Genomic DNA, 24,267 nt, shown 5'->3' with positions numbered 1-24,267 from the left:
GCTTCCTGCTCCTCCCCCTCCTCTCTCTCCCCCCTTCTCTAAAATGAATAAATAAAATCTTAAAAAAAAAAAAAGAGGTTTAAAAAAAAATGTGGCACTGCCCTGGCCAGTTGGCTCAGCAGTAGAGCATGGGCTGGCATGTGGAAGTCTTGGGTTTGATTCTCAGTCAGGGCACACAGGAGAAGCACCCATCTGCTTCTCCACCCCTCCCCCTCCCCCTTTCTCTATCTCTCTTTCACTCTCCCTCTCTCTCTTCCATTCCCACAGCCATGGCTCAAATGGTTCGAGTGACTTGGCTCTGGGCACGGAGGATGGTTCCATGACCTCCCCTCAGGTGGTAAAATAGCTCAATTGCCGAGCAATGGAGCAGAGGCCTCAGATGGTCAGAGTATCGCCTGGTAGAGGGCTTGCCCGGTAGATCCCTTGGGGGTGCATGCGGGAGTCTGTCACTCTACCTCCCTGCCTCTCACTTGATTAAAAAAAAAAAGTGTGGCACTAAGACAAGTCCACTCATCTAGTGAATGCAGACAGAGAAATAAAGAGATACAATTGGTTTTCAATTTTTCTGGTCATGAGCAAAGTGCTTATATAAACTAAAGGCTATCAGTAAATATTTTTCAAATGACTAATTCCAGCAAATACCAAATCTGACTGGCTCCTTAAATGATATAAAATATATTAACATGAAAGCATTTTAATGCTAGACTAAACAAAATACGGATAAACAGACACATATTTAGGAGGATTATATATGAATATAGATTTTTAAAGCATCTGCTATTTTCACTAACCCATTGGTATAGAAAATTGAGTTTGCCATTTTTAATCAATTTAATAAGTAAAAATATTAGATCAGCTCAAAACTTCCAACTGCAGTTAGGTACACAGCAAACTTACACTTTTGAAATCCCTCACTTTATGCCAATGACAACAAATAAAGCAAAATTCTTACCTTTCCTTCCTCAAGGTGAAGCAAGAGGACCTTATCTCCTGGTTTATAATCTTTTAGCAGCTCTGCTGACTTCCAAACTTCCTCAGGATCAGGTATCCAAACCCTGGCAAACTAGAAAACAAAAAGAAAGAAAATTAAACTAGCAAATCAATTACTTCATAATGATATATAAAACAAATCATGGATTTCTTAATAATTAAATAATTTAAGTAAAAATAACTCTTAGCCAATATGAAATTTAATTTTTAAGTTAGTAGATGAAAAGTATTTTAGCCCAGTAGTACCATCATGTTCACGTAATATAAAAAAGTATATTTCATAATGTAGTAATAATTTCACAATATCTGTTAGTCAGATCACTATGCTATACACCTTAAACTTATACAGGGTTGTTTGTCAACTGTATCTCAATAAAACTTGAATAAAAACTATACTCTGGGCCCTGGCAGATTCGCTCAGCAGTAGAGCGTCAGCCCGGCATTTTGAAGTCCTGGGTTGGATTACCAGCCAGGGCACACAGGAGAAGCACCCATCTGCTTCTCCACCCCTCCCCCTCTCCTTCCTCTCTGTCTCTCTCTTCCCCTCCCACAGCCAAGGCTCCACTGGAGCAAAAGTTGGCCCAGGCACTGAAGACAGTTCCCTGGCCTCCACCTCAGGTGCTAGAATGGCTCCAGCCACAAAGGAGCAACGCCCCAGATGGGTAGAGCATCACCCCCTGGTGGGCATGCTGGGTGGATCCTGGTTGGGTGCACGCGGGAGTCTGTCTGACTGCCTCCCGGCTTCTAACTTCGGAAAAATACAAAAACAAACAAAAAACAAAAAAATATCTACGCTCTGAAGAAACAGCTACAACAAAAGTATGACTTTGCTTTATATAGTAAATGCTCCTCGAAAATATAATTTTACATTAAAATGTACATATATATATTTTTTTACTAAATGTGGAATTTCAAAACATGATTTTGAATCACTGGTGTGGTGGCTCTGCCAGTTTTAGCAACCCAGCTACCTTTTTTATTGCATTTAAATATTTTTTTCTTTTCAGTGAGTGGAGGGGAGTTAGAGAGAGACTCCCGCATGAGCCCCAATGGGGATCCACCTGGCAACCCCCATCTGGGGCCGGATGCTTGATGTTCCTATCATCCAAGCGATCCTCGATCCTCAGTGCCTGAGGCTGATGGGTCCCGTGCTTGAAACAATCTAGCCTTGAAACAATCTAGCCGCTGGCTTCGTGAGGGGAAGAGGAAGAGAAGGGGGAGTGGGAGGGGGAGAGAAGCAGATGGTTGCTTCTCATGTGTGCCCTGACCAGGAACCAAACCCGGGATGTCTGCATGATAGGCCGATGCTCTATCCACTGAGCCAACAGGCCAGGGCACTAGTTGAATTTTTTATTGGGGTTTTCATCCTGTGTTTTGCAAAGCCTTAGTGGTTTCTCAGTATTCCTGGAGACCATGATAGTGTGGAGAGGGGTGTAAGTGTGTAACTTGGAGCCATGGCTGCTTTATACACTGGGTATCTGGGATTTTCTTTGAATAAGGTTCTGTTACTAACAAAAAAAAAAAAAAAGAAATCATTGTCGTCTGTGTTTTACCTTCATTATTTTATAAAGATGAGTGAAAATGGCTATTTAGCCAGCAATAAGTTTGGCTCTCATAGCCTCAGCATAATGAAAGAAGTATGGTCAGGGGTTCCTGAAGCAGCAGTTCCTTAGCTTCAACTAGATGCTTAAGTCAAGTTTGGACTTCAATTAATGTTGAAAAAAAGTACAGAATATATTAACATGAAAGAATCTCCCAATGCCATGTTGAAGGGGTGTTTTATTATTTGGATTCCTCAGGAAAGAATCTCCCTTTTTTTTTTTTTTTTCCTTTCATTTTTTCATTTTTCTGAAGCTGGAAACGGGGAGAGACAGTCAGACAGACTCCCGCATGCGCCCGACCGGGATCCACCCGGCACGCCCACCAGGGGCGAGGCTCTGCCCACCAGGGGGCGATGCTCTGCCCATCCTGGGCGTCGCCATGTTGCGACCAGAGCCACTCTAGCACCTGAGGCAGAGGCCACAGAGCCATCCGCAGCGCCCGGGCCATCTCTGCTCCAATGGAGCCTTGGCTGCGGGAGGGGAAGAGAGAGACAGAGAGGAAAGCGCGGCGGAGGGGTGGAGAAGCAAATGGGCGCTTCTCCTGTGTGCCCTGGCCAGGAATCGAACCCGGGTCCTCCGCACGCTAGGCCGACGCTCTACCGCTGAGCCAACCGGCCAGGGCAGAATCTCCCTTTAAAACATATGCACACAGGCCCTGGCCGGTTGGCTCAGCGGTAGAGCGTCGGCCTGGCGTGCGGGGGACCCAGATTCGATTCCCGGCCAGGGCACACAGGAGAAGCGCCCATTTGCTTCTCCACCCACCCCCTTCCTCTCTGTCTCTCTCTTCCCCTCCCGCAGCCAAGGCTCCATTGGAGCAAAGATGGCCCGGGCGCTGGGGATGGCTCCTTGGTCTCTGCCCCAGGCGCTAGAGTGGCTCTGGTCGCGGTAGAGCATCGCCCCCTGGTGGGCAGAGCATCGCCCCTGGTGGGCGTACCGGGTGGATCCCGGTCGGGCGCATGCGGGAGTCTGTCTGACTGTCTCTCCCCGTTTCCAGCTTCAGAAAAATACAAAAAGAAAACAAAAAAACATATGCACACAGACTGACCTGTGGGGGCAGAGTGGGTAAAGCGTTGACCTAGAAGGCTGAGGTTGCCAGTTTGAGGCCCCAGGCTTGCCTGTTCAAGGTACCTACGGGAAGCAACTACTATGAGTTGATGCTTCCTGCTCCTCCCCATTCCTTTTTCTCTCTCTATCCTCTCTCTAAAAATCAATAAAATCTAAAAATAAAAGTGTTTAAAAAGAAAAACATATGTACACTATACCCTGATGCTCATTTTCAGGAATATATAAAAATACAACCATTAGCCTTTTCGACTTTATTTTCTTCAGAGCTCTCATTACTACCTAAACTTATTTATTACTTTTCTTTCTTCATTAGAATATAGCTCCATGTCTGTATTATTCAACATAATATAGAATACCTGTGTACGTCGTACATGGCTGTGTGCACTTAGTATTTGTTGGAAAAATCTCAGAATAAAAGATATCTCCTTGCCTGACTTGTGGTGGCGCAGTGGATAAATGTCGACCTGGAATGCTGAGGTCACCAGTTCAAAACCCTGCACTTGTCTGGTCAAGGCACATGTGAGAGTTGATGCTTCCTGCTCCTCCCCCTTTTCTTTCTCTCTCTCTTTCTCTCTCTCTCTCTCTCATCTCTAAAATAAATAAATAATTTGAAAGAAGATATCTCCTTAAAATGAACAAGAAAGTATAGTAAAATAAATTCCTCCTTGCTTTATGGTTCTCTTATTATCACACATTCAAGCAAATTTTTTGTCTGAATATTATTATGCAGTGGAAAAAGTACTGAACTAGGTCGTTGGTTCTAATCCCGGAACTACCATATTGCCCTTGTAGCCTTTATTTCGGGCATCTGTAAAATGTGGGGGACAGCAGTACTCATCCAGTTTATCTCAAGTGCTTACACATATAAAAATGTGGAAAACATAAACCAATATATAAGTAGAATTGTCACTAAGTATCTTTTCCATAAAAAGTGACTGCTAATTGGCCTAGCGTGCGGAGGACCCGGGTTCGATTCCCGGCCAGGGCACACAGGAGAAGCGCCCATTTGCTTCTCCACCCCTCCGCCGCGCTTTCCTCTCTGTCTCTCTCTTCCCCTCCCACAGCCAGGGCTCCATTGGAGCAAAGATGGCCCGGGCGCTGGGGATGGCTCTGTGGCCTCTGCCCCAGGCGCTAGAGTGGCTCTGGTCACAACATGGCGACGCCCAGGATGGGCAGAGCATCGCCCCCTGGTGGGCAGAGCGTCGCCCCCCTGGTGGGCGTGCCGGGTGGATCCCGGTTGGGCACATGCGGGAGTCTGTCTGACTGTCTCTCCCTGTTTCCAGCTTCAGAAAAATGAAAAAAAAAAAAAAAGTGACTGCTAATATTCTAAGTTAAATATGTTACTAAAATTAGTTTTATAACTTTCTCCCTAGTTACACAGCCCATAAACTGAGTAATAACATTACTAAAATCTTATTCATTCAATAAACATTTCTGTGTACCAACTGTTCCCACTCTGAAGTTTACTGAGAAAGCCAGTATTTCCATAACTTTCTCAGGAAAGATTTATTGGGTCTTGAAAATGAAATGTAGTATATGAGATAGAGAGTCATAAAATTACCTACTACCTTAACTGATGAAAGCATAAAAAAGCAAAAGAGGACTTGATCAGGCGGTGGCACAGTGGAGAGAGCGTTGGACTGTGATGCGAAGGACCCAGGTTCGAGAAGCCGAGGTCGCCAGCTTGAGCGCAGGCTCATCTGGTTTGAGCAAAGCTCACCAGCTTGGACCCAAGGTCGCTGGCTTGTGAAAGGGGTTACTCGGTCTGCTGAAGGCCCGCGGTCAAGGCACATATGAGAAAGCAATCAATGAACAACTAAGGTGTCGCAACAAAAAACTGATAATTGATGCTTCTCATCTCTCTCCATTCCTATCTGTCTGTCTCTATCTATCCCTCTCACTGACTCTCTCTCTGTCTCTGTAAAAAAAAAAACACACACAAAAAAAACAAAAAGGCAAAAGGGGTCCAAGTGAGTTTGAGGAAGACTAGCCAACTCTAAACATGAGATTTTTCAACTAAATCTAGAAAGAAGAGTTTTTGTGTATTTTGGAAACGGTAACAAGCAGGTACTTTTCTAAAAAATGGATTTCCAAAAGCTAGGTGTTAACAACAGATAGTAGAGGGAGACAAAGGCCCTTGCACTCTCTAGAGGCAAGATATTTAAACCAAATAGCACCCCAATAACCAACTTCCCTTTATTTTAACTCTATTTCTTGGTGAAATATCCAAGGAGAAATAGTCTATTATTAAAACTCAGTCTATTATCACCACTGTCATTTTAAGGTTCTTTTTCACCTTTAATGGTGACTGCAGCAACAACAATACCAGAACTGGGTCAATGTGGGAGGTATAAATACTGCAGTTGCGGAAATCCAGAGGAATCTCAACTGATAATGCCCCTTTCTATTAACTCTGCCACTACCAATTCTACTTTCTACTTTCTCCCTCTGTGCACCTATGAAAATACACATGGTATCCCTAAGGAATAGGACTAAACTCATCCAGCCACATCTAATGCTAAGACAGCAAGAAGGAAGAAAAGACAAGACCCAAGATCACAGAGAAATAAAGAAATGGGACATGGCAGCAAGAGTCGGGCAGGAATCAGAAATAGAGGTGGACACACATATCTGGAAATCTGCTCAGAGGCTTCCTGGTGAAACAGAAACAGCACAAGATAACCCCAGACTGGACACAGCTCCCAACAAGACAAGGGAGGGCCCAATGTCCTGTAACTATCATGATTAGCAAGTAGAGGGTGGGGCTTTCCTACAATGCTCCTCATTCCCTTTTCCATTCTTACTACTCTCTAGTTTTGTTCTTTATTGTCTTGTAAGTCCCTCGATTATCTCACTCATGATACCTCAAACCTTATTTTGGTTATTTATGAGTCTTTCTGCCTCTCACACCAGACTATATATCCTTAAGCCATCTTTGAATCCTCTCTAAGGTTGTCCACGTTGCTTGCCCACAGTAGATGGGCAGCACACTTGTGTCGATTCTATTTAAGACAGAGGTAGGGCAAGGAAAGGAGAAAAAAAATGGGAGAACTGGGATGAAAGGTACCAATGACAAACTTCACAGCCTACCCCAGAAATATTTCCTGAAGCCACAAGGCACAGTTGAGATGGGGGACTTAGAGAAGAGAAATTCCCGAAGCATAAGCAAAGAAAGAATAAACATTTGATACAGCCTGACCAGGCGGTGGCGCAGTGGATAGAGCGTCGGACTGGGATGTGGAGGACCCAGGTTCGAGACCCCAAGGTCACCAGCTTGAGCGTGGGTTCACTTGGTTTGAGCAAAAGCTCACCAGCTTGGACCCAAGTTCACTGGCTTGAGCAGGGTTTACTTGGTCTGCTGAAGGCCCGCGGTCAAGGCACACATGAGAAAGCAATCAATGAACAACTAAGGTGTCACAACAAAAAACTGATGATTGATGCTTCTCATCTCTCTCCATTCCTGTCTGTCTATCCCTCTCTCTGACTCTCTCTCTGTCTCTGTAAAAAAAAAAAAAAAAAAGTATTTGATATAGGAACTGGTAGGAGAAGGGAAAACAAGGATTTGGGATCTGAGGTACTATCACTTAAGCCAAAAAAAAAAAAAAAGAAAGGAGTAGGAAATGAAAAGAGGAAAACAACTTAAAGCAGATAATGTGAAAATGAAAACACATACCAAAGATTTATGATAATTGAAAGGAATATCTGACTAGAAAAATAGTAAGCACAAACGGAGATGAACTTAATTTTATAACAGTCAAAATCTGATAAAATAATGCTACCATAAATTTAAGTTGTATAATAGCTTGCAAGGAAAATACAAACTATCTATTTGTTCTACAATACAATTTAATGAGGCCTGCCTGGCAGTGAGAGGCAATTCTGATAGAATTAATGGAAGAGCACTGGAAAGGCAGGTTTGGGGGTCAGGCTTGCACAGTACTTGGCAAAAAGGGGCACTAAACAGTGTTGTCTCAGCCTAGCATGGATCTAATACCTTCTCAGAGGTTACACCCATCCCTGCATCCTTCAAGAGGCACCAGTCATCTTTCTTTCTGTAGCCTACACAATGACAGCACTCGCGAGATCCTTAATTAATGCTAATAACTAACTGGAAGTTTTGCTAATTTGCATTTTGTCAGTCAAGGGACCCTGGGATGAACAGTTGCTTCTGATGCCTGAGACACTTTGAGAACAAAACTGACAGCACTAACAGAGTAAATGACCAGTCCCCAAGTCCCCAAAATATCTGACCCATGTGATGCTCTCTCCTTCTCCCAAACCCCCACATATATTATTCACTTATACAACACACATATATATTTTTCATATTAAATCATAAGCAGCCTAGCATCATGGAATCTGCCTTGATTCAGTTTTGATACCCCATTGTGAATGTCTGTAAAAATGAATGCCTTATGTGACTTTGTGATAAAAACTCAGTATCCTCAAGCAGGAGAGAAATTCTGATCGATATTCCACATGATTACTAAGTAATTCATATAACCTTATAACATGTTTTTGGTATTAAAAAATTCAGAAACTCCTACCCCAAAGCACATAACAAACTTTCCAGACGGTTTACATGCGCGCACACACACACCCACAGACACACATTTTTGAATGATATAATGAACTCTCATATAACCACCACTTAGGTTCAGAAATAGAACATTACTGTTACTGAAACTCCTCAATGAACTATATTCTTAAACATTTCCTTTTCCCTCACTACTATTCTCTATGCCGAACTATGGGTTCGCTTTCTAGCAATGCATGCTGCTGAGCAAAATGACAAACTCCAACCCACTCTATGTGACTTGACAAAGGTTGTGAGGAATGACAGCTAACATCTATTGAGCATTTTCTTTGTGTCAGTAGAGGCCTAGATATTTTACATATATAATTCCATTAAATTGTCACCATAACCATATTACTAACCCATTTTAACAGATATTGAGATGTAGACCTTAATATCTTAAAAGTGGTAGAGCTGGTGAATATCTTAAAAGAGGTAGAGCTGAGGTTCAAATCTATGTCTAAAAGCCAAATACTCTTTTCACTCTACCACACTCACCGCCTTGTTAAAACAGTTTCATGAAGAAACTCACCTCCCCTACTCCAAAACTGTTCCTCTTGGTATCATAACAGACACAGCTATTTAACGGGTTCATGTCATCAAGTGAGACTTAAGAATAAATGATCTAGGACATTAAGGGGCCCGATATTTTCTTCCACGCCCAGGGCCTCAACTGACCTTAATCGGCCTCTGAGAACTGCTCTAAGGCAGCGGGTGCTCAACCCGGGTGCACACTGGCCTACCCTGCACAGTGTCAAGAAGTGCTCGTGCCTGTGTCCTACTTGAGTTTGTCCTTTACTCCATAAAAAAATAAAAAATAAAAAATAATAAAATAAATCACCTAGGACAATGTGTCAAAATCACAGTAATCACCCTGGCATCCACCCTGCAGTATTCCACTTGGCTCTGACCATACAACAGGGCTCTGCCAAAAATCAGTTTAGGGAATAATGGCAAAATAATATGAAGATGCCAAGAACTAACTTAATAAATGGGTGACTTTGGGTCCATTTACTTCTATAATAAAATGATAGGGCTGATTTAAGACACTTAATTTTGTTTGTAACTCTTGAAGTTACCGTGCATGTACAGTAAAACGTGCATGATTTAAAAAAAAATTAAGTTCAAGTCAGCTTCCACCAGATGTTGAGATTATTTTAAATGCATGAAGAAAACAATAACTTTGCAAGTTAATATTTATGTTTTGTCACCATCCTGTAGCAAAAATTAAGTAACCTTACTTCTCTAAAATTTTATGTGAGATCGCAAAGCTTTGGAATAAATATTTCTGGAGACTGTAATTCCGTAATATTCCTGTAAACATTATTTTTATAACGAGGTCTCACTTTATAAGCATAGTCATAAGAAGCACATCAAGAAAAATTACTATTGCCTGACCTGTTGTGGTGCAGTGGATAAAGCGTCGACCTGGAAATGCTGAGGTCGTTGGTTCAAAACCCTGGGCCTGCCTGGTCAAGGCACATATGGGAGTTGATACTTCCAGCTCCTCCCCCTTCTCTCTAAGTCTCTCTCTCCTCTCTCTCTCCTCTCTCTCCCTCTCTGTCTCTTTCTCCCTCTCCTCTCTAAAAATGAATAAATAAAATTTTTTAAAAATTAAAAAAAAAGAAAAATTACTATTACTATCTACAATTCACTAGTGGCATTTGAGGATAAATTACAAAATTCTAAACAAGTAAAATAATCAAAAGTAAAGTGGAATCACCAACATAGAAAAGAATTCAAGTTGATCATCTTAATTGCAAGGCTATTTATTTGATTAGGATGAAGAACACTCCTAACTTTCCTCTCCTTTACTTAACTCTTGCAATAGGCTTTATAATTGTTATTACTAAAAGAGTTCTTCATTCAACAGTCTGACAAATAATGAGCCCCATTCAACCAGCTAATAAATGAGAGGCAGGATCCAAATCCAGAACGATCTGACTTCAAAATGCTTAAGATGCACAGTATAAGAAATAATAAAACAGGGTGGAGGGACTGAGCAAAAAAGAGAAAAAATTCATGGACATGTACAACAGTGTGGTGACTGCCTTGGGGAGATGAGGTAGGGAGGAGGGTAGAGGGATAAATGGTGATGGACAGAGACTTGACTTGGGGTGGTGAACACACAATGCAGTGTACAGATGATGTGTTGTGAATTGTGCACCTGAAATCTGTATGATTTTGTTAACCAGTGTCACCCCAATGAAAATTGGTAATTAGAAAAAAAAATAATGAAACAAATATAATCTCAATGAATCAGTTTCTCCTCATTACAACCAAAGTTGCCTAATTAAGCAAAACAACTCATACTTTCCTACCCTTTTCAAAACTTGCTCCCAATTTAGAAAGAAATAAAAAAAGGGTCATGTTAAATATGAACAGGCCTCTGCTATAGATATCTTTCTCCTATGCAAAATATCTATCACTCTGATAAATGATATGGTCCTAAAAGAAGTCATGGGTAATTTAATTCTCAAAGTGTTCCAACATGGGGCCCTGGCCGGTTGGCTCAGTGGTAGAGTGTCGGCCTGGCGCGCAGAAGTCCCGGGTTCGATTTCCGGCCAAGGCACACAGGAGAGGCGCCCATCTGCTTCTCCACTCCTCCCCCTCTCCTTCCTCTCTGTCTCTCTCTTCCCCTCCTGCAGCCAAGGCTCCATTGGAGCAAAGGTGCTGGGGATGGCTCCATGGCCTCTGCCTCAGGCGCTAGAGTGGCTCTGGTTGCAAGAGAGCGACACCCCGGATGGGCAGAGCATCGCCCCCTGGTGGGCGTGCCGGGTGGATCCCGGGCGGCGCATGCGGGAGTCCGTCTGACTGCCTCCCTGTTTCCAACTTCAGAAAAATACAAAAAAAAAAAAAAAGTTCCAACATGGTAAATTTTGAAGAAATCAGACAATATATACATTATCTGAGACAACATAGATAAGCAGACACTAGTATGTAGTTCCCTCTGTTTACAACAAATGGCTCCCTTTATTTTGCTCCCAGCTTTGGGTACAGAAAGTTCTGGCTGAGAGCATGCTCTGGTGCTAACTTGAGCACTTTACAGGTCTTTCAGGTTCTGGTACCTGCCTACTTCTCCAGTCTCATCTCTCACCATTCCTGGTTTGCACTTGACCCTATAACAACTGCAAACAGCATCTGCTTCCTCCATATCTATCTCTTTTACTCACATTATCCCCAGGTCTGGCAAACCCTTTCCCCATCCTCATCACCCATTTAATGCCTATGTGTCCTTTAAGAGCCTACCTTTCAGCAGCATTTGACCACTGACCTTAACAAACAATCTGGAACACTCTGGCTGGCTTCTGAGACACCCCATTGCCATGGTTCCCTCCGACCTCTCAAATCACTCTTTTTTCAGTTTCTTGTGCCAGGTCCACCTTTTCTATCCAACATCTAAATGTTGCCCAGATCTCTGAGCTGAGTTCCTTCTCTCTCTCTTTTTTAAAGATTTTATTTATTGATTTTGCAGAGATGGGGGGCATAGAGCAAGAAGTATCAACTCATAGTTGCTTCACTTTAGTTGTTCATTGACTGTTTGTCATATGTGCCTTAACCAGGCAAGCCCAGGTTTCAAACAGGCAATCTCAGCATTCCAGGTCCACACTCTATCCACTGTGCTACCACAGGCCTGTATCTTCCTTCTTCTAATGTAGCAATAAGATTTCAGGGTTTAGGATCAGACTGTATGAGTTTTATTGTTTACTAGCTCTATGGTTTTTCTGTGCCTCATCTGCAATGAGAGTAATAATAATACCTACAATATAGAGTTATCATGAAGATTAAATCAGTAAATATATGTACTCAGAACAGTGCTTAGCACATAGAAGACAAGTCAATAAGTATTAGCTATCCTTATAAATATTACTATAATTATTATTAGAGATCATTGTTATTTTTATATCTACACTGTATCCTACGTACCCTCTTGAGTTTAAATAACATTTTTCTCCAAATTTCTTTTTTTTTTTTTTTTTTTTTCATTTTTCCAAAGCTGGAAACGGGGAGGCAGTCAGACTCCCGCATGCGCCTGACCGGGATCCACCCGGCATGCCCACCAGGGGGCAATGCTCTGCCCCTCTGGGGCGTCGCTCTGTTGCATCCAGAGCCATTCTAGCGCCTGAGGCAGAGGCCACAGAGCCATCCCCAGCACCCGGCCCGGGCTCCAATGGAGCCTCGCTGCGGGAGGGGAAGAGAGAGACAGAGAGGAAGGAGAGGGGGAGGGGTGGAGAAGCAAATGGGCGCTTCTCCTGTGTGCCCTGGCCGGGAATTGAACCCGGGATTCCTGCACGCCAGGCCAACGCTCTACCGCTGAGCCAACCGGCCAGGGCATCTCCAAATTTCTATCTCTAGCCCAGACTTTTCTATTAAACTGTAGACCCACAGTCTCACATAATTACAAGCTGGTGTCCTGACACTGACTTTACAACGTGCGTCCAGCATATCCAAATGGATTTCCCTGGAAATAAGAATCTCACTCTGTCTGTGATGACTGAGAAAAAATATTATTTCTTTCTATTCCTCTATAGGGGCTTTTCACTTAGAGAAAAAAATCCGGCAGCTATGTATTTCCTTTTAAGAAAAAAAAGAACTGACCTGACCTGTGGTGGCGCAGTGGGATAAAGCATCGACCTGGAACACTGAGGTCGCCGGTTCGAAACCTTGGGCTTGCCTGGTCAAGGCACATATGGGAGTTGATGCTTCCTGCTCCTCCCCCTTCTCTCTCCCTCACTCCTCTCTCTCTAAAAAATCAATAAATAAAATATTTTTTTAAAAAAACTAAAAAATTTAAAGATTATACCTAAAATTGTTTTCATTTTTGTTATTATACATAAAGTTAGTTTCCCCTTACTTATTTAACATACTCATTTTTCCCAACTTTCTTAGGTAGTTATTTAAGCTTCTATTACAGGGAATTTCGTTGGTATTTTAGTGTGCTTCATACAAAAGAGGTTCTGTTTTGCTAGCTCACTCTAGCCTTCATAAAAGCTCATCTAAATTTATTTTCTTTTCAATCTGTATGTGGGATACTTGGCATTTTCTACTTACTAACCACTGTGTAAAAAGTACTTCCTTTTATTTGACCTGTAATTACTTCTTGGGGCTTCAAGAGATGCTCCTAGGTTCTTATTTATACAGTGAATAAGTCCATGTTGCCATTTCATATGCTTCACAACTTTCTGAACTTCTACCAGATGAATAGTTCATTCTTTATCCTACCAAATTGAAGGTCCATTTTTTTTTAACAGTGCCTCACATCCTATTACTTATTCTAGCTTATTTTTAATCTCTAAACTTGAATTTTCTCACAAAATAAAGCAATTAAGACATTATAGAATAGAGAGTCAAGGTTAAGAGCACGAGCTTTGAAGTCAGGCTCCAATACTCTCCAACTGTATGATCTGGAGCAAATTACCAACTTTCCTTCCTAAGGTTCCTCATCCATAAAACTGGTTATTAATACCTATGTCAGAGAGTTGTTATGCAGATAAATGAAATAAAGTTTAAAGACCATAACATTATACTGTCACCACATCACCCACACCAACCACCTCATTTTGCTTAATCTAAATTCCTTTATTATATTCTACCATGTAGTGTACAATTTGGCCCCTGCCTTTGGGTTACATATCACTGGGGTATTCTGCCTTCCTCTGAGCTCTGGTTGTGCCAGCTTTCTGTTGTTCCTAAAACACTGCAGACTCTTTCTGACTTTAAGGCTGCTACTATGCCTTCTGTTAGAGTGTCCTACCCTCATCCCTCACCCTCCACTCTTCTTACAGTTGGTTCCTCCTCACTCTTCAGGTCTCAGTTTCGATGTCTTCTCAGAAAGGTTATTCCTGGCCACATTATAAATTGCTTTGTTTATTTGGGATTATCTGCCTTCTCAACTAGCCTGAAAGTCCTATAAGTCGAGCAGGGACCACCACTAATTCCAGAACCTAGAACAATGCCTGGCAATTAGTAGGCATTCAATAAATGTGTGTGGAATCAAAGTGCTTAGCATAGTGTTTAGCTGGCTTTAAAAACAGGTTAAGACTGGGATGTGAAAGATGTCACATATCATGTTAGGCAGGATGGGCTTTACACTGCAGAGGATTCATCAAAGGTTTTTCAACAGGGTAATGAGTGACCAGATGTTTCTAACAGTCTAGTTCTAATTAGTAGTTCTCTAATCATAATCTAAAGCACATCTTGTACAGTTTCTGTTTGTACTAGTTTTTCTCTCCCCCAGTTATGTGTAAAGTACTATCACATTCTGTCTGTAAACAGTATTTATCTAATACACATAATTGCTTCCCAAATGAAATCCATATTAGGTGGGGGACTGACTGGGAGTGGGCTTTTCCTAAGGGCAGGGGCTGGAAGAGCAGTTCAGCTGCTATTGACATGATGGGAGCTAGAGGAGAGATTCTTGCCCTGGAAATAAGAGCCCTGGGAGTAAAAGGGGACGGGTGTAAGGTGGGAGTAGGAGGAACCCTTTAATAGGCTAGGTGTGAGGGGACATATGAGGACACTTTGCAGGCAGGTTCAGTCACCAAAAGAAAAGAACCCTGCTGGTCTGCTTCTGAATAGAAGCACTTATTTACCCTAGGCTGCAGGCTGCTTCCTCATCTCATCTACTGCTTCCTTTTTAATTGTCCTTTTAGCTGAATTTTAGCTGGGAAAAGCATCTGTGAAACTTGACCTAGACCCTACATTTAGAAAAAGGCCAGCACAAAAATTGTTTAAGAAAACTAAAAATTTCTGGGTGGCAAAATACATCATAAACAAAGTCAAAATATAAATTGGCAAAAAATGGAAAAAGAACTTGTAATAAATAAGTTCTCTTAATGTGTAAAGAGCTCTGACCAATAAATAGGAAAAAGATAAAGTAACAAAATAGGCAACTCACAGAAGCACCACTAAAAGAAAAATTAGACATAAGATGTCTAGTTTTACTAACAATGAAAGAAATGAAAATTTCAAACACAGAATTTTGTATAATGGATTTGAAAAGATTTAAAGGGTTAATAATAATGTGTTGCAGAGAGCCTGACCAGGTGGTGGCACAGTGGACAAAGTGTTGGACTTGGGATATAGAGGACCCCGGTTCGAAACCCCAAGGTCACTAGCTTGAGCGCGGGCTCATCTGGTTTGAGCATAGCTCACTGGCTTGAACCCAAGGTCACTGAGCACAGCTCACTGGCTTGAACCCAAGGTCACTGGCTTGAACAAGGGATCACTTGGTCTGATGTAGCACATATGAGAAAGCAATCAATGAACAACTAAGGTGCTGCAACAAATTGATGCTTCTCATCTCTCTCCCTTCTGGTCTGTCCCTATCTGTCTCTCTCTATCTCTGTCACACACACACAAAATTAAAACGTGTTGTGGAGAAAGTGGAAAATCAGGCATTTTCATATATTGTTGATAGGATAAACAGGCACAAATTTATTAGACTACAATTTGGTCAGAAAGGCATACCAAATTTGGAGGGTAAACTTCTTATTTTATACTTTATGTATTCCTGTATTTTCTGGTTTTGATAATTATTTTATAATAAAACCAAAAGTTTTTAAAATATGTATATCCTTGCCTCAGAAAGTCTATATTTAGGAACTTCCCCCATGCATACCAAAATAAGAAATAATTACAGTTGACCCTTGAACAACATCAGTTTGAACTGAATTTCCAAAGATGTTCTGCAGCAGTGTTTGTAAAAGTTTAAAATTCAGAAAGGACAAAATGTTAATATATATCTATATTGATATAAAGGTCAACATAACTAGTAATATATAATTAATAGATTATAATATAGCTGCACAAATACTAAAAAAGAACAAAGTAAGTCTGTGTGTACTAAAAGAAAGATGCTGTTAGTTGAAAAAGGGCAAGTTGTAAAACAGCATTATTTTATAATTCTCCTTTTGTTCAATATATATTTATAGATCCATATAATACAGTGGCTTGACAATCACTAATTTTCATTTACAGTGTCCACTCTTTTGAACCCTGAAAGTCTATGGCATCTGAACATTCATTCATCCCTTTGCCCAGTCATAAATGAATGACACTCTCTGTGGACCTTCCTAAGGAAGGGAGACCAGAGCAGGATAGTGGGCTTGGCCCTTCCCTGGACTCCATCTCAAACTGGCTTTGCTCTTCTCCACTAGTCAGTGTGTGCACTCCTGAAGAGATTTATTTTTTCTTCTTTTCCAAGTGAGAGGAGGGGAGATAGAAAGACAGACTCCTGCATTCACCAGACCAGGATCCACCCAGCAACCCGTCTGGGCCAATGTTCTGCCCATCTGGGGTCACGCTCTCAACAGAGCTATTTTTAGTGCCTGAGGCAGAGGCTCTGCAGAGCCAGGCCTCAGCACCTGGGGCCAATGCGCTCAAACCAATCGAGCTATGGCTGCAGGAGGAGGAAAATAGAAAGAGAATGAAGGGGAGAGGGAGAGGTGGAGAAGCAAACGGTTGCTTCTCCTGTGTTCCCCGACTGAGAATCAAACACAGGACATCCACACACCAGACTGATGCTCTACCACTGAGCCAATGGGCCAGAACCTCCTGAAGAGATTTAAAAAACAAAAAACTGTTTTGGCTCTGGCCAGTTAGCTCAGCGATTAGAGTGTCAGCCCAGTGTGTGGACATGCTGGGTTCAATCCCTGGTCAGGGCACACATGAGAAGCGACCATCTGCTTCTCTTCTCCTCCATCTCCCACTTCATTCTCTCTTCCCCTCTCGCAGCCATTGGCTCAATTGGTTCAACCGTTGGCCTTAGGCGCTAAGGATAGCTCAGTTGATTCGAGCATCAGACCTAGACAAGAGTTGCCAGGTGGACCCCGGTCCGGGCACATGCAGGAGTCTGTCTCCCTAACTCCCCTCCTCTCACTTAAAACAAACAAACAAACAAACAAAAAATGTTTCTTAGTAGGAGAGAGCTGTGAAAGAAAGCTACCTGTTTGCACCTGTGATGAAAGTGAAAATTATTTAAAGGAGTCTCTGAAAGTGACACTTCCAACCATATACATCAATCATTAGTTTTTCTTAGCAACACCTTAGTTGTTCATTGATTGCTTTCTCATATGTGCCTTGACATTGGGCTACAGCAGACCAAGTAACCCCTTGCTCGAGCCAGCTACCTTGGGTCCAAGCTTTGAGCTTTGCTCAAACCAGATGAGCCCAAGCTCAAGCTGGCGACCTCGGGGTCTCGAACCTGGGTCCTCCACATCCCAGTCCGATGCTCTATCCACTGCACCACCGCCTGGTCAGGCTCCCATATAAGTTTTAGAATCAGTTGGTAGATAGCCATAAAATAACACAATAGGATTTTTACTGACATTACAGTGAATCAATAGCTCAAGTTAGGAAGAAGTGACATCTTGACAAGACTGAACATGAAATGTTTCTACTTATTTAGTTTTTTGGTTTCATTCCCACCCAGGACACACCTGAAGAATTTAGGAAAACTTCTATTTCAAACTCCATTAAGAATGTGAAAATTCAGAACCAGAAGAGAGCCTAAAGATGATCTGGTCCAAACACCTCTTCACAAGGAAACTTAAAGTTCCAAGAGTCAATACATTGAGAATATAAAACTAGCTCAGACCAGGCACAGCATTAACACAGCATGCCCTGAGTCCAAAGTCCTGAGGCTCTTTCTCGCTCCGTGTAATAGATTATACAGCTGTCTGACTGGTGGTGGGGCAGTGGACAGAGAGTTGATCTGTACCGCTAAGGTCACAAGTTCGACACCCAAGGTCACCAGCTTGAGCCTGGGATCACTAATTCGATCCCTGGCATATAAGAGAAGCAAACAATGCTCAACTAACTGGAGCAGCAAGTTGATGCTTTCTCTCTCTTTCTCTTCGCTTTTCCCTCTCAAAAAGAAGAAGAAGAAGAAAGAAGGAGGAGGAGGAAGAAGAAGAGGAGGGGGAGGAAAAAGAGAAGCAGGAATAGGAGGAGAAGGAGAAAAAGAAGAAGAGGAGGAGAAAAGCAAGAAAGAAAAAAATTATACAGCTGCAGATATGGGAACAGGAAAGCAAAATCAAGAGCAACTAAAATTCCACTTCCTATTGCACAACTTGGTTCCTTATACACTTTTTCTAATAGGTTAGTCACTAGATACTCTGCTATAAGAAAGAATCTCTGAGAAAACTTTTTCCTTGGCATCATCACCTCCTAGCTTCAACCCTTAGCTGCCTCCAGAAGAGTCAAAATCTATAGAGCTAGAAAGCACCAAACCATAGCTTCCTTCACGTGTAACTGAATCCATTTACCCAAATGCACTCATTCATTCAACAACTATTTACTGAGTGCCAACTCAATACCAGGCACAGGTCTAGGTCCTGGGATACATCATCTGCACTGGCAGTTGGGCTTATGCCTGGGTTCCCTTATACCTATCCTCTTAGGGTACTGGAGGGTCTGTGAGAGCCATGGCATTTGATTGCGTGTTGGACTACACTGTACATACCCATTGCATTAAGAGTCTTCTTAATCATGCCCACTGACTAACTTCAGAGGCCAGGGCTAGCATTTGATTCAAGCACATTGACCCAAGGTCAAAATCCCAGTCAGCCTTTATACAGTAAAAACAGGTGGTGTGTCTGACATGACTGACATATTGCTGCAATAGACACTAGAAATGCCCTTGCTGGAGATTTGGGTAAATGGCTCTAGCAATGAAAAATAATGTTTAATGCAACCATGGATTGCCTAGAGAGTCTACAAAAGTTTCTATTTGACATTTATACCATGACTGATTCTGTTTGGTTCCTTAAGTGTTTAATATATAGAGTATATTCTATTACATGCACTGTTCTAAGAACTGCAGAAACAAAAATGAGTAAGGTGCCTGACCTGTGGTGGCTCAGTGGATAAAGTGTCGACCTGGAAACGCTGAGGTTGCCGGTTCGAAACCCTGGGCTTGCCTGGTCAAGGCACATATGGGAGTTGATGCTTCCAGCTCCTCCCCACCTTCTCTCTCTCTCTCTCCTCTCTCTCTCCCTCTCTGTCTTTCTCTCTCCCATTCTCTCTCCTCTCTAAAATGAATAAAAAAAAATGAGTAAGGTGTCCTCCCTCCCCTTAGGTCTGCTGGTGAAATGAACATATACAGATAGTCGCTATGATGTGGTAAGTGCAGTGGTGGAGGTATGCACAAGGTATCATGGAAGGTGAGGGAAGGTAAACTTAACTCATTTGGGGCAAAGCAATGGAGTACTCAAGGAGAGTACCTGAACAGGGGCTAGAAGAATGAACAGGAGTTAGCCAGGCGACTGGAGGAAGCATGTTCCAGACAGAGACAACCTGAGAAAAGGCATCAAGGAAAAATGAGCAGTTTAGAATCACAGTAGCAAGAAATGAGAGGAAAACAGAGATAATCAAAGCTCAGATCATGAAAGAGCTGGCACATAGTAGGTTTTTAAAATACTTGTTTGATGAAAAAATTGCCTAGAGCTTTCATCAAGGAAAAGATGAGCATTAGTTATGCATGGTCTTATATATTAATATTATGCATGGTCTTAAATATTCATTTTGTTGATAGAAACAAAATACAGTGCATCAGTAGAATTATAAGAACATGACCCAGTCAGCAAGAACATGGCTCACTCAGCATGATGCTTTGAGATGCAGGAATAATAAAAAAGGAAACAGCTTCAATATCCTTGTGACCACAAGAGAGGAAAGAGCTAGGGTGGGGTCTGCACAGAAGACACAGACTGAAGGTGGATGATCAGACTCTGAAACTTCTTGGATCTATCAACCACCTTCACCCCCCCACACACATACACACACTGCCTAGATACAACCAACATAAATAAACAAAGTATCTGTGACTCTGTCTTTCCTCAGGGATCACAGGGAGGCAAGTCTGAACTGGGAAGAAGCAGAACTCATATTCTTCATGGCTGTTTTTTGTAAGTGGACTTAAGCCCTTCACTGCTGCTGCAGAGGGAGGAAGGTATCCAGAGCTGGGAGGAAAGTCAGTCAGCACTGACCATATCCAAACAATCCCATTTATTTAAAGATTTTATTTATTGATTTCTAAAGAGAGAGGGGAGAAAGAGAGACAGAGAGAGAGAGAGAGGTGGTGGGGAAGGAGTAGAAAGCATCAACTCGTAGTTTTGCTTCTCATATATGACAAGCCCCAGGTTTCAAACTGGAAACTTGAGCATTCCAGGTCAGTGCTCCATCCACTGTGCCACCACAGGTCAGGTCCCTAACAATTCCATACGGAAACACACAGAAACTCTGGCCCTAAATAGATTTTTTTTTTCTTTTTCTTTTTTTTTTTTTTTTTGATAGACACTGACAGAGGTACAGATAGAGACAGAAAAACAGGATGGGAGAGAGGTGAGAAGCATTAATTCTTTGTTGTAGCACCTTAATTGTTCATTGATTGCTTTCTCATATGTGCCTTGACGGGGGGGGGGGGGGAGGAGCTACAGTGGACTGAGTGACCCCTTGCTCAAGCCAGTGACCACGCTCAAGCCAGCAACCCTGCACTTAACCTGGTGAGCCCGTGCTCAAGCTGGATGAGCCCGCACTTAAGCCCGTGACCTCAGGGTTTCAAACCTGGGTCCTCCACATCCCAGTCCAACACTCTATCCACTGTGCCACTGCCTGTCAGGTCTGAATAGATTTTCAATAAGTGTAAGAACACAGAAGCAATGAAATTAATATGGGAAGGAGACACCACAACTACAGGTTATAAAGTCTAAAAATTTTTCATCACACATCAAAAACAACTCAACCAGCCCTGGCAGGTTGGCTCAGCGGTAGAGCGTCGGCCTAGCATGCGGAGGACCCGGGTTCGATTCCCGGCCAGAGCACACAGGAGAAGCGCCCATTTGCTTCTCCACCCCGCCGCGCTTTCCTCTCTGTCTCTCTCTCCCCCTCCCGCAGCCAAGGCTCCATTGGAGCAAAGATGGCCTGGGCGCTGGGGATGGCTCTGTGGCCTCTGCCTCAGGCGCTAGAGTGGCTCTGGTCGCAACATGGCGACGCCCAGGATGGGCAGAGCATCGCCCCCTGGTGGGCAGAGCGTTGCCCCATGGTGGGCATGCCGGGTGGATCCCGGTCGGGCGCATGCGGGAGTCTGTCTGTCTCTCCCCGTTTCCAGCTTCAGAAAAATGAAAAAAAAATGAAAAAAACAAAACAACTCAACCAGATGAAATTTATCCTTTTACTACCTCTAACATTGATTTTCTGTTCACAATGTATCTTTTTTAAAATAAAAAGTGAGGTCGTGCATGTTTGGGGTCAGGGATATATAGGAACTCTATGTACTTTCTGCTCTATTTTGCTGTGAATCTAAAATTGCTCTAAAATATAAAGTCTGTGTAACAAAAAAGAAAGTGAAACTGGCCCATTAGTATAGAGGTTGAAGCAACTTGAGAATGGGAGCCTGGGGTCCATGCTCCTAATCCCCTGGCCCAGAATTGTGATTCTGACCCCTCACATCTCTGGACTACCTACTGTGTTTCCCTGAAAATAAGACAGTGTCTTATATTAATTTTTGTTCCTAAAGACACGCTAGGTCTTACTTTCAGGGGAGGCCTTATATTTCTAAGCTTGAAAAATATTGCGCTCGGTCTTATTTTCAGGGGATGTCCTATTTTCAGGGAAACAGGGTACCTGCTTTTGCTCCTGCAGGCATCTAAGGGCCTTTGCTTGGTCTCCTGTGATTAGAAGGGGCTGAGACTTCACTCAAATAAAGGATGGGAAAGAGCAAATATTAATAATACAAAGGAAATAAAAGAATAAGGAACTAAAAAAGGGCTGAGTCTCATAGAGGCCAAAAATTAAGCTTAGTGTTGATTCCAAGGGTGGCCGGGAAGCTCAGCAAGCATGGATCGGTGGCCTTTTCTGTCATACCAGCGCTAAACGAAGTCTTCATTATCCATATGTCTACATCACTCTTCTCTTGTTTTCTTTTCTTTATACTCCTCAGTTGCAATCCTCAAAACAGAACATTTGAATGACTCAGTTAAACACTGAACTTTTGAGACTAGGCAACATCATAAAACCCTTGCCACCTACGGGTTAGCCACCCTTGGACCAGGCCTTCCCCTAGTCCAGTCAGCTTGGCCACAGGGAATGGGTCATGTGGTTCCTCAGCAAGAGGTGTGTGGTGAGGAGGAAGTTAGCCTTGAAACGACAAGCACTGTGAATTCATTTATGATACACTAATGACAGCATGTCTTGGCAGAAGTCTCATGAAAAGAGATGGAAAAGTGACATCTGGGTGGTATCAGAGACTTAGTAATACAAAAATTATATGTGTACAAATATGTACCCCACATAGGTGGGATATAAAACTGAGACTCATGGACACAGATAGAAGTAAAGTGATTACCAAGGGAAAGGTGTTGGGGGGAGTCAAGGACAAATATATAGTGACAGAAAACGATTTGACTTTGGGTGATGGGCACACAACACAATCAACAGTTCAAGTGCTATAAAGATGTTCATCTGAAACCTGTGTACCCTTACTGATCAATGTCATTACATTAAATTTAATTTCTAAAAAAACTTGAAAAGTATATGGGCAAGGTCTTTAACAGCCAAGACACATCTAGACATCCCTGAAAAATCCATTCTCAGCACTCAGCATTCTTTCTCACCCACTCCAATCCCATAATTCAGAAAAATATCTGCTCCTGAAGTCATTTTTTTTTTCTCAGTGACAGAGACAGAGAGAGAGACAAGATAGGGACAGAAGGAAGGGAGAAAGATGAGAAGCATCAATTCTTCGTTGCTGCATCTTAGTTACTCATTGATTGTTTTCTCATCTGTGCCTTGACTGGAGGACCACAGCAGAGCAAGTGACCCCTTGCTCAAGCCAGCAACCTTGGGCTCAAGCTGGTGAGCTTTGCTCAAACCAGAGAAGCCCATGCTCAAGCCGGCAACCTTGGGGTTTTGAACCTGGATCCTCCAGGTCCCAGTCCGACGCTCCATCCACTGCGCCACCACCTGGTCAGGTTGGAAGACATTTTAATTGAGCAAAATGAAATCTTAAGAGACACAGTGGCAGGTATTTGAAGGTCCATTCCCAAACTAGATTAGCCTTTTCCTTATGTGATAAGGATGTGGCTGCGCCCATATCCTCCTTATCACAGCCCTAACTAACTGTGATGACTTTTTTCATTGTAACACAGTAATTTGGAAGACTCTCTGGTCTATACAGCAAATGTCACACTGCAGAAATGAGTAGTTCTGACCCAAAGCCTTGTTTCTGGTGGCGTTAATCCCTTCTGAAAGCAACTGCAGGCAGCTCTCCCAATCAGGAAGCAGCTAGCGTAGCTAGAGATCTGGAAGCCTCCCTAGGAAGTCAGTTCGGACTAAAGAGGCCACTTCCTTTATCTCTCTTTAAAGATTTGTTAGTATAAACTGGAACTGCTGAGCGCTGACACAGGAACAAGTAGGTAGGGATGTGGGGAGGCAGACAATCTTTGAAGCCCAGTTCTAAGAAAAATTAAAGTGATTAAATTTATTCACTAACAGACTATACAAACAGAATCAAAAGTATTCTATGACAATTACAGGGCAGTGAACATTTTATAGGTGTGCTTGCTTTTTACACATCACATTTTTCTCAAAAATACAACAGAATAAAACTGTAAAAAACTGGAACATAAAAGGCCCTGGCTAGTTTTATAGCTACAGTAGAAAACATAAACACACACCTCCCCCATCCCCCCTTTTTTTTAATTGATTGATTTTTAGAGTAAGAGAAAGGGAGAGAGAAACATCAATTAGTTGTTCCATTTATTTATTTCATTGGTGGATTCTTTTTTTTTTTTACAGAGACAGAGAATCAGAGAGAGGGATAGATAGGGACAGACAGGAATGGAGAGAGATGAGAAGCATCAATCATCAGTTTTTCATTGCAACACTTCAGTTGTTCATTGCTTGCTTTCTCATATGTGCCTTGACTGTGGGCCTTCAGCAGACTGAGTAAACTCTTGCTCAAGCCAGCAACCTTGGGTCCAAGCTGTGAGCTTTGCTTGAACCAGATGAGCCCGCGCTCAAGCTGGCGACCTC

General features: G+C 42.5%; 1 protein-coding gene across 4 annotated transcripts in view; it reads right to left on the bottom strand.

Annotated features, from left to right (window-relative positions):
* Positions 1-24,267, bottom strand: part of MYO5A (myosin VA) — a 251,227-nt gene that overhangs the window by 171,559 nt on the left and 55,401 nt on the right. For all 4 annotated transcript variants that reach the window (XM_066276320.1, XM_066276321.1, XM_066276322.1 and 1 more), the window contains exon 2: positions 953-1,063. In XM_066276320.1, the coding sequence (XP_066132417.1) occupies positions 953-1,063 (111 nt within the window). The remainder of the gene's footprint in view (positions 1-952; positions 1,064-24,267) is intronic.

This window comes from Saccopteryx bilineata, chromosome 4, assembly GCF_036850765.1.
Source record: "Saccopteryx bilineata isolate mSacBil1 chromosome 4, mSacBil1_pri_phased_curated, whole genome shotgun sequence".
NCBI lineage: Eukaryota > Metazoa > Chordata > Mammalia > Chiroptera > Emballonuridae > Saccopteryx > Saccopteryx bilineata.
The sequence above is the reverse complement of the archived record's forward strand: the minus strand, read 5'-3'. Positions and strand labels throughout refer to the sequence as shown.